Raw genomic sequence first — 14,820 nt, 5'->3', positions numbered from 1 at the left:
TTCTATTTGGGTTGTTTCTTGGTGTTACTTTTTGCACTCTGGTACAAATACCAGGTCACCTGGGGCAGCATGGAGCTAAGAGCTCAGTACCATCTCAGCTGGGGCTGGCTCTCAGTATAGCTGAACACACCTGAATCAAAAGCCCCCCAAAATCAGCTTTGTTCAGGCTCAGCTATACTGATAAGGTATTCGGGAGGGAATTTTTTGTTCGGTTTTGCCAAACACCCCCCCCCAATCCGTAACTAAAGGATCTCAGTTGTAGGCACAGGACCTTAGTTCAGAAGTTCTATGGAGTGAAACCTTGTTTCTTAGATTTTACTTTCCTCAATATTTGTTCTTATAAATAAAAGTTTCTTGTTTTGATTAATCCTGTGGGCTGCATGTGTAAGGGAAAGAAGTACATAAGAACATAAGAGAAGCCAGTCCAACACCCTGTCACACAGTGGTCAAAAATACCAGGTGCCATCAGGAGGTCCATCAGTGGGGCCAGGACACTAGAAGCTCTCCCACTGTGCCCCCCCCCACAAACACACACACACAATTTAATGTCTCGGTCTGTACACGTATAAGATATGAATGAATGGAGGCAGTGAGTGATTGGAACAGTATTTGAGCCCCGACCCCAATAGCCTTGTGTGAGTGAGGGCTGGTTATTAAAGGGGGCTGGGCTACCCTGCCTGTGGATATCTCTGGGAGTGAGAGAGGGGACCTGAGGTGCAAGATGGTCATGACTCTCTGTAGCAGTAGAAAAGAGTCCAGTGGCACCTTAAAGACTAACAAAATTTGTGGTAGGATATAAGCTTTCGTGAGTCACTGCTCACTTCTTCAGATGACTCTCTGTAGATTTTAAAAGAAACAAGAAGAATGACTTCCTTACCTACTTATAACCCATAACCTGAACAAGAGAGGTTGTAGAGGGTGGTAGGCACTCTCTGTGTGAATGGACAAGGGGCATCACATATTTTAAGGTGGGGAAAATATTTTTTCAAGACAAATGAAACAGCCACTTCCCACCCTAAACCTACTAAGGAATATTTTATGCACCAGATTAATAGTAACCTTGTTTTGAACTTCTTTCAAAGGGAGATCTAGGAATACCAGGATTTCCAGGAGAAAATGGGAAACCAGGGTTAACTGGAGAAATTGGGAAAAAGGTAACACAGTTGTGTTTGTTACACCTATCCATATTCATCCTAAACAAAAGGCCCAGCTTCAGTCTACAGGGTACACTGCACTCCACATGGCCAACTGAAATACCTACTGATATAGGTATGGACACGCAGGCATTCTGTCTATCTGTCTGATTATAGGATAGAAGGAGATTCTGAGAGCACATGTTTCTCTCATGGACACCAGAGAGAGAACAGAAAGACAGGAAGGGAAGGAAGGAAGGAAAAAGGGACAGTGGAACAGACAAGAGGCAGGATACAGAAGAATCTCCCCAATTCCCCTCTGCTGCTCCTCTGGGATAGAGGCATACTTGCAGCAAAGCAGCCCCATAGCCAGGATTAATGTGCCTGGGACACTTGTCTCCCCATCTCCCCCCCCCAACATGGCGCCACTCATGCAGCATAATTTTACCATAGAGTTTGGGGCAAATCCTAGAGCATCACACTGGCACAGTGATGTCACTTCTGGATATTCACCAGAGGTGATGGCACAATGTCATTCCCCCCATCCCTGCCTCCCTGTTGTTTGCTGGTTGCCAAGCAATGCCTGGCAACCCTACTTCCAATGACCCACTCACATGTATAATGGGATGGGGTGCAATTTACAGAGCCAAAGGGATTCTCTGGCTTACAGTGGAACCTCATATCTATCCCTCCAGGTTCTTTTTCGCCCAGCCACCCATTGGGTAGGAGCCCAACTTTCTCCCAAACTTCCTTAGGGAGGCACTAAGGGGAAAAGCCAGAAGGAAGATAGGTTCGACTCCCCCTGCCTGTGTGGCCCTTTGACCTTTTTTAGCCCCAAACATCCACCACCTTTTTGCTTTGTACATGAATGGGGCAGACCTACATTTAAAGATGTGGATTTACCTCTCTTACATGATTTTAGGCTTTAAATGTAATTAAAGGGCCGCATAAATATCTGTTTGTACATATGAGGAAGATGATAGATGTGGCAGACTCCAGTGAATGCATTCAAAGTGAAATAGGAACCTGGACATCTGTCTGCATATTCTTAAGTTGGGGTGACACTGCTGGTGATGTAGTAGTGGTTGAAGAGCAAACAACATAAGTCTCAGCTGAACTCAAGGTGGTCATCATGACTCTTTCAAGATGATCTTGGTCCTGGAAAGAAATTGAGGATGGACAGCTTTAAGGAGGATGCCATCATTGTTTTACCATCATCGTTCCATCAACGCCCTATGATTCCCACATACTGCTACCGCTGGTGCGGGCACTATTGGAGAGAATGGGACGTGTTTAGGGGACGGCAGGGCAGTATGATTTATACTGCTGTGGTTGTCTAGCTATGTTACTGAGAACACCATCTGGGTCTCAAAATCTTAAAATCTTAACATCTGGAACTGTATAGAGGAGCACCGGAAATGTTTTATGATGTCTATTTATGGGTTTATTAATTGTCTATTGTAATTTAATGTTTTATACTGTTTTATTGTTATTACTTGCCATTGTGCCCTGTTAGCCGCCTTGAGCCTTCAGGGAGGGCGGGATAGAAATCTAAATAAATAAATAAATTAAGCATGATGTCTAAAAGTGCAATCTTAAGCAGAATTACACTCTTATAAGTCCATTGAAGTCAGTGGTCTTAGAAGGGTATAAGGGAGACTAGGACTGTACTGTAACCCTCCACTCACCCTCTAGTCCTCACAGTATTCATAGGTTTGCACTGTGATGATGTACATCTTAGGGGAGTCTATGTACCCATTTATTCTTATTGACTCTTCAGATATAGAACTCTGTGAATATTAATACTCTCATCGTATTTAATTTAGGGGGAACGAGGATTTCCTGGCCCAAGAGGCCCAGAAGGAATGCCTGGGAGAGGAGAAATGGGTCTGAAGGTATGCTTTAATATTATTTGGAGTGATGGTCAGGCCCGTAGCCTGCGTGGGACCCATGGGGCCTGCCCTCCGCTGGTTTTGCGGGCCCCCTCCCTCCCGATCCTCTGCTCCCCCTCCCCCGAGCTCCGGAGCTACAAGCATCGAGTCCTAGCAGCGGCAGCAACTTCGAGCACCAGAGGGAGTCTGTATAACTGGCCGAGAAGGGCAAGCGGGGCGAGGGGAAGAGAGCGAGGGGGAGAGAGAGAGACCCGGACGCACCACCTCGCCTCCAAGTGCTGGCCCTCCACCACCGGGAGCCACTGGGGCTGGAGCGACGGGGGGGGGAAAGGCTGGTCTCACTTTCGGCCAGAAACTCCCCCCCTAATCGCCAGCTTGGTACAACACCCCAAGCAGACCCAAGTCTTTCCCGAAGAACATCGAGGCCAACCTCTCCCAGTCCTTGGGGCTCCTGTGCTGCACGGAAGGGAAGACGAAGGGGTCCAACATCAGTTCCCAGGGCTGGCTTCTCCGCCTGGCAGGGTGAGGGGGTGAGGAGAGAGATCCAGGCGGAGATTGGGGCGAGGGAGACAGATCTAGTCGCCGAGGGGGGAGGAAGTCCTATCGTCGCGCCAAGCAGTCCTTAGGAGAGCCGGAAGCCTTCAGAACAGACCCCAATTGAGTTTGCAAAGCCTCGGCACCCCCCCTGTGGAGCACGGGTTTGGAAGTGCAGCACCGCCTCAGGTCTTCGGCTGGCGGAAGGCTGTGATCCTCCTTTCTCCTCCCGACCAGCCGCCCAAAGCCTGGAAGAGTGAGGACGGAGGCAGGGAGGGGGGCTCTCCTGCCTCGACCCCCTTAGATCCGTGGCCCCTGAAGCAACGCTCGAGGTCCTTCCCTCCCTTTCTTCCTTCCTCCTCTTCTCCTCTGCCAAACTGCCTTTTCCTCCTCTCTCAAGAGGGACTCTTCATCCTGCAAGCTACAGTCTTTCAGTTTACAAAGGGGGGGCAGGAGAGAAAGCTGCAATAAAAGTTTCGCAGGGCAGGGGGGCGAGGAGGCATCTCCCACCCCTCTTCCCAGCTGAATCGTTGCCCTCCTCCTCCTCCCCCTCCCCCTCCCCGTCAAGACACCATCCCAAAGAGATGGAGAGCAAGGAGAACAGCAATGGTGAGGAGGAAGGAGACCGGGGGAGGGAGGGAGGGAGGGAGGGAGGGAGATAGAGAGCTCTACATCAAAAGGGAGGAGGGCTGGAGACAGGGAGAAACTGCATCGAATCCCTTTCTGGTGCTGGTCCCAGTCCAGCGCAGCTACCAAGGGCAAAGTCCGCAGTCCCCACTCCTTTTGCGCACAGGGATTTCCCAGCCTGCAACCGCCTCTGCCTCTCTCTCTCTCACACACTCCCCACTTCCGGGTGATGTGTGTGCGGTGCGCGCGCAAAGCGCGCGCACACACACACTCCAGCCTTCCCACTTTCCCCAGGGCCTTCCCACTAGGAAGGCTTCAGCTACGGCCCTGGTGGTGGTTCCTAGCTTGAAGGAGGTCCGCTTAACCTCAACCAGAGCCAGAGCCTTTTCAGCCCTGGCACTGGCCTGGTGGAACACTCTCCCAAGAAAGATCTGGGCCCAGCAGGACTTACTGCAGTTTTGCAGGGCCTGTAAAACGGAGATGTTCCACAAGTTCTATGGTTGAGGTGGCGGAGTTCTATCAGTATTGGCCTCCCTGGGTGCGCTTCCATCTTATATGATTTTTACTCATCCACCCATCTCCTGTAACATTGGTTACCATCTGCTGTGCACATATGTGGAGGGGACTCAGGAGTAGTTGTATTAATTAGCACCATAAATGATGTTAAAATTGGATTTTAACAATTGTCGATATTATTTTTGTTTTATTATAATTTATTATACTGTTGTAACCTACCCTGAGCCTTGCTATGCAAGGGAGGGTGGGCTAGAAATTTATTAAAATAAATAAATGTGTTTTAGACAGGCCTGTAGCCATGGAGGTGCAAAGGGGGGCAGTGCCCCATCAATAATTTGCCATGCCCCCTCCAATCAGCATTACAGGTTGGTGTGAAATCTGTCACACATCTTTCAGGTGTAAATTTTCTTTCTATCACTGTTCTTCAGCCCTGAGACATGGTGTAGTGGCAGGTAGGAAATACTTGTCACTGCTCAGCAACGGCAAGGTAGGATGGCAAACCACAAGTGAATTCATGGCATCCTCAGTGGGAGCCAGGAAAACAGCTACCCAAGGGCTGAGGCAGGAAAGCGTTTGGGGACAAGGTTGCCAAATGTTTGGCAGTTGTTAGTACCCCTTAAGGCCCAGTAGCCCAAGCCTTCCATTCTGCAGTTCTGTCTCTAAGTCACAGATGGAAAGTTCAGCTATCACTGAGTATCTGTGCTTTCATTATAGATTACTCCAAGCAGAACACATACAGAAACAACTCTGCATTGATGCTGATTTTGTTTTTGGTCAGGGTGAAATGGGACAGAAAGGAGAGCAAGGATTTGCTGGTGTGAGAGGAGTATCAGGTCCACTAGGACCAAAGGTATATTTACTTGTTTCCTGCGTTGCTTTCCCCCCATGTATAGGTTCCATAACACATTTGTGTGTAGTTTACTCTATGTACTAGGAACACTTTTGTAATGTGTCTGGTCCCCATCATCTGCCCAGTCTCTGACCATATAGATGATTAAAACAAACAAGGAAGAAGTAGTGTACATGGTGAGGGGGCTAGCTTAGCCAGCCAATGTATAGGAGTTAGACTAGGGAAATCCAGGATCAAATCTTCACTCATATATGAAGCTGGCAGAGTGACCTTGAACCAGTAACTCTCTCTCTCTCTCTCTCTCTTGGCCTTGCCTACCTCTCTGGGCTGTTCTGAGAATAAAAGGAGGGAAGACAGAGCCATCTGTGCCATCCTGAACTTTTTTTTGGAAAGAGGGATGAAAAGTTGACACATAATAAATAATAATTGCACAAATGTGAGAGTTACACACAACTACTGTGTGTGTGTATATATATATATCATCTATCATTAAACCTGCTATAACTGAAAAGAACAATTTGTGGTCGAATTGCACAGATTATGTTAGTTCAGAAAACCGAAGCAGGTGATTCTTGGTGTCTCTTGCAGCACTAGATTTTGATCACTTTGTGAATGAGAAGCTATATGAATGAAATGTAGTAATCAGCAATTAAACAAAAAGGTTTTATGACCTCCTTGAGAATCCAGAGGGAACCAATGTATATGGAGATCTCACCATGTTTGAATGAGTTCCTAATAATGTAGATGAAAGCAAGTACTTGAGAACTAGTGAAAGTAACTCATTCTTTTCTGTTTCAGGGTGAACCTGGAATCAAAGGTGCAGTTGGTAACCCTGGACCTTCAGTTCGTGGGCCACCTGGCCCCAAGGTGACTTTATTTGCAGTCAGAACCAATGCTCCCTCTAAGCTGTAGAGTCTTGTGTGCAAAAATTCTACTTTGTGAGCTACTGGCATTAAAGCTGTGAGCAAGCAATTTGGCTACTGCATAAAATAGCTTGCTCTGGAGCCATCCTTCCTGAGCTAAGACAAAAATGTGTGAGCTGGAAGGTAAAAAACTGAGCTATCTCACACTAACTCAGCTTAGAGGGAACACTGGTCAGAACCTTCTACAGAACCCCTTTCATTCCAGTTGGGCTTGCATAGAGAGGCAAGGGCTAAAACGAATGATCCAAGTGTGGCCACACCATAGATCTACATTAAGCATTACAACTATTGTTTTATTTTCAGTCTTTTTCCTGCCAGTATTACACAAATTGTCTTTGTCATGGGTATGATATGCTTGAGGGCCTGTTCCACAGCCATTGTTTGAAAAGCAGCCGTTGGCAAAACCAGTGGAATATTTATTTTGAAATGCATATCCTGTACTCCTCAGTCAATATTGGTGCCTGAGGGTGGCTCACAAAGGAACTCGGAAGTTGTTAGTGCCCCGTTAGCCACCTTGTGTCTAAAGAAATAAGGTAGGATATAATTATTTAAAATGAATGAACATAACACCATATGCAATAAAAATATAAATACATTAAAGCCAGTTAACAGCTGTACCTAGCACAAACCAGCTATGTAAAAACTAGTTTAAAACATTAGAACACTAAACAGCAGTTCTTAAGTCTTATAAAACTTTTAAAACAGAAGGCTACTTAAGAATAACTGCCCTATTATCTTGCTACAATGCTACAAACTGCTGTACTCTCATTGTTTCTCTTTGTTGACGCGTGGGTTGAATTTGCGCTGCTATTCTTTTTTATAGAGTTATTGTTATGCCAATAAAGGTTATTGGAATTGGACAAGAATAAATCGGCATTTAAAAAAAAGATATCCTATGGTCAGCACAGAGATACATACAAAGAGCAAAAATAAAATAACTTGGGAAAATGCCTGAAAGTTTAACAAGCTTGGCACCTAGTGGGTGAACAGGGTAGACAGTTCCATAAGAGGGGTGCCACAGCTGAAAAGAGTATCTCTTGTCACAGTTTGCTTCCCCTCCAGTGATGGAGGGAGACTACGCAAAGCCATGCACAAAAATCTCATACATGGTAGCAGCTGTTCCTTCAGGTACATTGGTCCCTGGCTGTTCACCATTGGGCTCGGCAGTAAATAGGCAGCCAGAATTTGTAAAACTGGCATTCTCTGTAATCTCTGTAATTAATGCCAGTCAGCAGTCTGGCAACAGTCTGGTTTCTGAGCTTGCACTAATTGAAGCTTCCAAACTGTTTTAGACGGCAGCCACACAGAGAACTCATACAGTAATCTACATGACTATCTAAAGGACTGTCTCATTCCATATGCCCCCACTTATGATCTTTAGGTTTCTAGCTACCAGCTGTTTCCTTGCTTAGGGTAGCTTACCTGGCAATGACCAGAACCTGTGCCTTCTCTATGGTTGCTCCCACCCTATGGAATAAGTTCCCTGAAGAGAGTGTCAGGATATCCCTGTCAGCGTCCAGGAGAAACGGCCCGAGGATACGGGATACGAAGATACGGAATGCATAGAGCACTTCTGCACCCAGGAGAAGAAGAGCGGGACCAAGGGAACTGGCAGAGCCAGAGGGCAAGACAGACAACCTCGACCACCAGTCAGAGAAGAGCCGTGCGGGGTTATCGGCATCTCCAAGGACCCAACAGAGAGGAAGCAGCCCATAGAAGCCAAGGGGGGTTTGTGTACCTTTAAGCGGGAGGGAGAGGTTGAAAATGAGAATAAAGGTTTAACCTGGGTCTGCCAGGGAGGATGAAATTCAGTGGAGACTGAAAAGGGCACAGCTGTGCATACAACACTGACCCGAGGTCTCCCTGGATAAAAGGCAATGCACTCTCAGTTGAGGAGAGGCACCTTTACGTCTGAGGCAGTTCCAGAAACCCCATTCTCGTCAATCCTCGTTATCGCTTAACGGACGCTGCTACAGTGGAGCGGAATCTTACAGAGAGGAGCAGCACCATCCCGAGAACTTTTATGAGGGACCCTAGGAGCATTTAATTTGCTAGAGCTTTTAATGGGGCATTTTGTGGGGGGTGGGGTGGGTTATTTTGGATTTTATTGTGTTTTGTATGTTTCAAATATAAGCTGCCATGAGTAAAGGTGAGGTATAAACATTTAAATAAATCTAATCTGGATGTGATCAGAGTATAGATGTAGTGGTGGAAAGTGCCGTCAAGTCACAGCTGACTTGTGGTGACCCCGTAGGATCTTCAAGGCAGGAGACATTCAGAGGTGGTTTGCCATTGCCTGCCTCTGTGTCACAACCCTGGTCTTCCTTGGAGGTCTCCCATCCAAATACTAGCCAGGGCTGACCCTGCTTAGTTTCCGAGGAAGCTGACTTCTCACTCCTGAATTCCCTTCTCTACTGTCTGACAGCACTTCAGTGTTATCTGGATTGAACTTCACTTTGCTGGCCCTCCCATTTGTTAGTCCGTTACCACCTCCAGACAATGGTTCACCTGACTCAGATCAAAGTGCTGGGCTTCATTTCCATGATCATGACCCTTTATTCCAAACTTTGAGACAACCGCACTCATGTAAATGTTAAAAAGCCTGGCAGTAAAACGGAACCTGGATGGAGCCCATAGCATGAAATGCCACAGGATCGAACAATTATCCCTCTTTGGCTTCTGGTTGGCCAGGTACGTCTGGAACTGCTGCCCCATCCCAAAAGGGTTCCATGGTTGATGGTACTGAGAGCTGATATGAGATACAGGAGAATCCGGTTTCACCCCTCTGTCACTTTCCCATCAGGGCAACCGAGGCAGTTTCAGATTGCAAATCACACCGAAGGCAGATTGAAATACCTCTAGAAAACCTAGCATCATCTGGGAATATCTGAACCTGGTACTTCAATCAAAAACTGAATGTCCTAATTGCATATGATGTGATTTCTTTCTGTGTATATATGTAGGGGGAACAAGGATTTGCTGGGCCTCCTGGAAATGATGGAAGTCCTGGAAATTCCATTATGGGACCTATGGTATGAAGTTTTTTTTTTTTTTAAATGAACAAATAAATAATGAATTTAATATGACACATAGAAAGTAGAAAGGAATATTTGAATGGTTTGTTTGTTTTGAATGGGCAGATGGCAGCCAGAGAACGTTCAGCTGCTCTTTTCTGTTAAGGGTTCTGATTCCTACATGCATATTAATTGTGTCTTACTATCCTTCTTGCCTTAGGAATATGTTCTCTCCCCATCCCTCATTCACTTTAATGTATAGTTCCAGATGAGGGGAATACTTGGTTCTGAGAACAAAAGTGCTGCTTGTTGTACAGCTCCAAGGGTTCTTTGTCGTGGTAGATTTGTTGTTATTTTGACCTGGTTTTGTTTGGCAGCCTTTGTCGTTATTCATATCAGTAACATGTCAGGGTGCAACTGATATAAAACCTCAGATGAACATAATTCTGCGCAAACCATTTATTAACCCAAGGTTTCTAACAGTTTATAAACTGCTTCATCATGTTTACAGGACAAGGTTTAGATGCCTGTCTCCAAACGCTTAAAAAAAAAGAAGAGAGACTCTTACATTACATTACATTACATTACATTACATTACATTACATTACATTTCCAATTTCTATACCGTCCATGGCCCCCTAATGGGTCTCAGAGCAGTTTACACTGTACTACTTTCGTAGTTTGTTTACCTAGTTAGGGCCACAGATTCACGGGGAGGAGATGCTTGTGGTTAAGCACATGCAAATGTTTTTGCAGTGTTAGGAGCTAAAGTACATTTAACAAGTTGATGCAACAAATGTAACTTCTGTGCATTCATTTTGAAAAGTTGCTACTTACAGTATAACAGTAAAAGGTGACTAGAGTGCTTCCATGTAAACAGGGGCCCGTGTGGGCTTTCCCTTGCAGAGTGAGCTGCGCTCCCCTCTGCCATCGCTTGTGTACTGACGTACATACCTTTCTTCAAATCCAGTGTGGATTTTCATGTTTCCCTTCATGTGTAAACAGATATTTGGATTTATATTTAATCCAGGTATTTGATACATTCATCCAGTTAAGCCTTTATATCAGCACCTTTTTAAAAAGTCAATCTTAAAAAAACACACCTGGAAATCTTGCTTGTGGAGGGGAAGAATGATTTCCACAAAGGCCAGCCAATTAGCATTCTGCATAGGTTGCTAGGGGAAGGAGCTTTGCGATTGTCACTAGAACTGCCCAGTCACAGCTCTGTTGCACAGTTGCTTTCCACTGGCTAGCAGGAAGAATGGATTTGTCCTGAGTTTTATTATCTGAAGAAAGTTATATGTTTGTCCAAGAAGGGGTGAATGCAGATCCATAATGGGTTCGCTCCTTGAGATATGCATGTCTGTACACAGACAAAGTTGATATACCAACAGTACAATCCTAAAAAACACATTCCTAGGGCTAAACCACACGAAGAAGGCATGCTTAAAATTGCACCGTTCGTGTAACAACAGGTGGCTCTTATAGTATCATTATCTCCTCTGCTCAAACTTCTCCATCTAGTTTGTTCTTTTGGATAATGGCCCAAGCCATCAGTGGCTCCAGTCCGTGTCCAGCCTTTTCCAGCTTGGATACTTTGTGGGCCTCAACAGTTTTTTCCTTCCAACAGCTTCTTCCACCAGTATTTTGGCTATCCCCTGCACAAGCCTTAAAAAAGAAAAAAAAAAGATTCCAAAATATGAGAAGATAGAAAAACTTCACATGATGGTGACTATAGATGACCACTTTTTTGCCCAGTTTTAAACACTGTGAAAGAATAGGATCAGCAGAGTGCTCAGGGCACATGTGCACAACGGAATATGCCACTAGCACATCCATGTGTGCAAGATCAATATTTTCCAAGGAGCCCCTTACTCATGGAGAAGTCTTAGTGGCAGAGGAAGCAGCTGCTGCTGCAGAGGAAAGTCTCCACAGCAGATGGAAAGAAGCACAAGGGGAATGATGTCACAGGACCCCAAGCTAATAACTCTGCCTAGAATTGCGTTGACAGTCTAGCAACAGAAAACATTGTGTGAGACTTCTGATGCCTATTTTACACTTAGGATAATGTGACATGAAAGCACGAGAACAGTGTTCCTTCTGATATCAGGAAAAAGATATTTGACAGTTCTTAGAGAACAGTATTGTTAATCTATTTTGGATGTTAAGTGCAAACATCTGTTTGGCAACTCTTTCCAGCACAGGAATTTGAAGTCAAAATACAGACGCAACCTCTTGCCCTTAGATTTCCTCCTTTACTGAAAGAATGAATATTTTCAGTTTTCAATTCAAGCACTGTCAATTATCCAGGGAGCTTCTTTATGGGCAGTCAAGTACTTGAACGCTTCCAGTAGGTCTTCTGCCATTTTTCTTTGAACTGTGGGCTCCCCCTCATTTTACATGTGGCTTCTGAAACGGAAATAAGGAGGGGAGAACCATGCAGCAACAGTGGGCCTCATGGAGTTGCTCAGTGACCCTTGGCCCCAGTGAGTCTACAGGATTGCCAGTTCTCATTCTTAGCCCTGCCAATTACCCCTCAGAGGCCAGATCTTGAGAGCTTTGCGTGACAGCATTATCTCCAATAAGCAGTAACTCCTGCCTGCCTCCCTCTGGACTGTCTTCTCTGCTCCCTGCCTTGCTGTGACTCAGCACTCAGTTGATTTGCATTCTCACACAAACTCTACCCATGTTAACATAGTTGATAACATATCTGATCATTTATATTGTGAACCAGGGCATTCCAGGACTGACTGGGCCACGTGGACTACCGGGTCCAAAAGGAGATGGCTTTCCAGGTCCACAAGTAAGTGTAATGTTGTCTATATTGCCCCGGTTGGCAAAGACAACAACTTGCCATTGATACCATGAAACTTATGGTTCTTTTACAATGCAAACATTGGGAGAAAAAGTTCCCTAAACTAAGGTGGGAATGTCACTGTTTGTACATGTTGAAGTCGTGTGAAACTGATTGACCTTTATTCTTCTTAGGGGATTCCCGGAGCACCCGGTCCTCAGGGACCAAGAGGTCTGAAAGGAGCGGGTGACCCAGGGCAAAAGGTACTCCTGCTGCTGTACTGTGTTGAAACAATTAGGGCTAACTTTCAGTCACTCATTGCAAATGAAATAGCCCATCTTTACTCAGCAATTACCACATATTGCAATGTCTTTTGAAACTATTAGAAGATCACATTGTAAAGTTATAGGATGCATAGAAGGTGATGTTGGTTTGGGACCAGCATGCCTGAAGGACCACCTGTTCCCTTATGAACCTACCTGATCACTGTGGTCATCTTCTGCAGCCTTGCTTCGGGTGCCCCCATCTTCTGAGTTTAGGCAAGTGACAACCTTAGAGAGAGATTCTTGATCATGGCACCAAAACTCAGGAACCCTCTCCCCAGGGAGACTTTTCTGTTCCCTTCTGTTGCTATCTTCTACCATCATGTGAAGACTTTTTTGTTTGGTTTGGTTTTCCCTCAGTGATGCTTCCTTCCTGCCTAATGTTTTAATTATTTTTGTATGGATTTTAACCTTTTTAAAACAGTTTTAATGATGTTTTTGTTGATTTTAATGGTTTTTAAGGTGTGATTTTATTATGTATGTTTTAATTTGTTAGCCACCTTGGTGGCTCTTATGAGGGCAGGCAGGGATCTCTCTTACCCAGCTCCCATTGTCTGCTGGTGCTTTGGCAGCTGGCAGGAGGGGGGGAAATGCTGTTGGTATGATGATGCTATATCACCTCTAGGGAAAACACGGAATGAATCATAGAATCATAGAGTTGGAAGGGACCTCCAGGGTTATCTAGTCCAACCCCCCTGCACAGTGCAGGAAATTCACAAATCCCTCCCCCTCCACACCCACAGTGAAATCCCACCTTCGTCGCCAGTGAAAAGTATGCAGACGGAGAGTGATTTCAGCTAAGCATACCTTTATTTAGTTCAGGACAAAGACAACTGACCAGCTCGCAGGCCGGTTTATATGCGTTCAGAAAACCCGCCACCAAGCACACCTAAACACACCCCCTACTCCCGATAGGCTATTTACAGTAACCGGGCGACCATTGGTTGCCCGGCTGGGCAGCTAGCCCTTTTGATTGGGCCTGCTAGGATCCTCCGGATCCTTTGTCTTTCGACTGAAGCTTACATAGGAATTGTGCCTGGCCAGCCCGGGCAAGTCCGGGCATGTCAGGCTGAATACATTACACACAGTGAGTGCTGTTCCACGCCCAGAAGATGACAAAAAACCTCCAGGATCCCTGGCCAAACCGGCCTGGAGAAAAATTGCTTCCTGACCCCAAACTGTCAATCAGCATTTTCCTGTGCATGTAAGAAAGGGCCACAAGAACTAAGCACTGAGGCAACCCTTCCTGCCCTCCCTCTCATGATCTGCCTAAATTCACAGAATCTGCATTGATGTTAGATGAATGAATGAAGTCACTCTGGTCTAGAAATAGCTGAAAACTGCCCCCCCCCCCGAGTGATTCCTAGAAAGCCCTGATGTCACTTCCTGGTTTATCCCTGAAGTGATGTCATGCCATCACCCAGTGGCATCACCCATGTCACCACTTGCCATCTCCCACTAACTGGCAACCCGACATGTGCCATGTACCACATACATCTTTAACTTGGGAAGGCACAAACCTCTGCTGGAAAATAGAACTGGGCTGCTTGAAGGATCGTTGTTGGTTCTTGTATTACAAAATCTTAATGAAATACAAAGTTTGTTTAGCATTTTACTGTTTACAGGATACAACAAATAGATTACTGGGATAATGTTATGTGAAGCACTTAGAACATGTGAAATATTGTTATGACTTTGACCTTATAGAAATCTGATGCAGATTTCATTTTAATTTGTTTTGTTGTGACTTTGACCTTATAGAGATCTGATGCAGATTTCATTTTAATTTGTTTTTTTGCACTATGGACAGCTTGAAAGAGAAATACCTTCCTGAATCTCTAAATGGAAAATGTTTCTGCTTTTATCTCTATGTGTTTTAAAAATAGCTTTGTTTAACCAAAGACCCTCCAAGTAATAAATTTACATACAACTCAAGTTAGAATTCCGCTGTTGAAGAATGTTCCTTGAAGTTCAATTGGAGCAGTGTTCTATCGGTTTGCAAGATTTCTTGCACATGCGTACAGCAGAGAAGAGGAATTGTGTGCTAACAAAGGCCTCATTCATGCCAAGCTGCCCGTGGGAGGGATTCAGTATAGGCGTAATCTTCTTGTTGTGTGTAGAGTAGACATGAAGGGCAAAGGAGACTGAGTTATAATCACAACCGAGTAAAAAAATGCATACAAATGCCATTCTAAGGCTGGGCTGTAATTAAGC

At 45.2% G+C, this 14,820-nt stretch overlaps 1 protein-coding gene across 1 annotated transcript in view; it reads left to right on the top strand.

Annotated features, from left to right (window-relative positions):
• COL28A1 (collagen, type XXVIII, alpha 1) overlaps positions 1-14,820 on the top strand; it is an 85,216-nt gene that overhangs the window by 49,819 nt on the left and 20,577 nt on the right. Inside the window, exons 19-24 of the mRNA XM_015410937.1 lie at positions 1,083-1,154; positions 2,960-3,028; positions 5,481-5,552; positions 6,351-6,419; positions 9,439-9,507; positions 12,478-12,546. Of these exons, the coding sequence (XP_015266423.1) occupies positions 1,083-1,154; positions 2,960-3,028; positions 5,481-5,552; positions 6,351-6,419; positions 9,439-9,507; positions 12,478-12,546 (420 nt within the window). The remainder of the gene's footprint in view (positions 1-1,082; positions 1,155-2,959; positions 3,029-5,480; positions 5,553-6,350; positions 6,420-9,438; positions 9,508-12,477; positions 12,547-14,820) is intronic.

Source organism: Gekko japonicus, unplaced genomic scaffold (genome assembly GCF_001447785.1).
Source record: "Gekko japonicus isolate JY-2015 unplaced genomic scaffold, Gekko_japonicus_V1.1 scaffold231, whole genome shotgun sequence".
Lineage (NCBI taxonomy): Eukaryota > Metazoa > Chordata > Lepidosauria > Squamata > Gekkonidae > Gekko > Gekko japonicus.
Note: the sequence above shows the minus strand (reverse complement) of the source record. Positions and strands in the feature narration are given on the sequence as shown.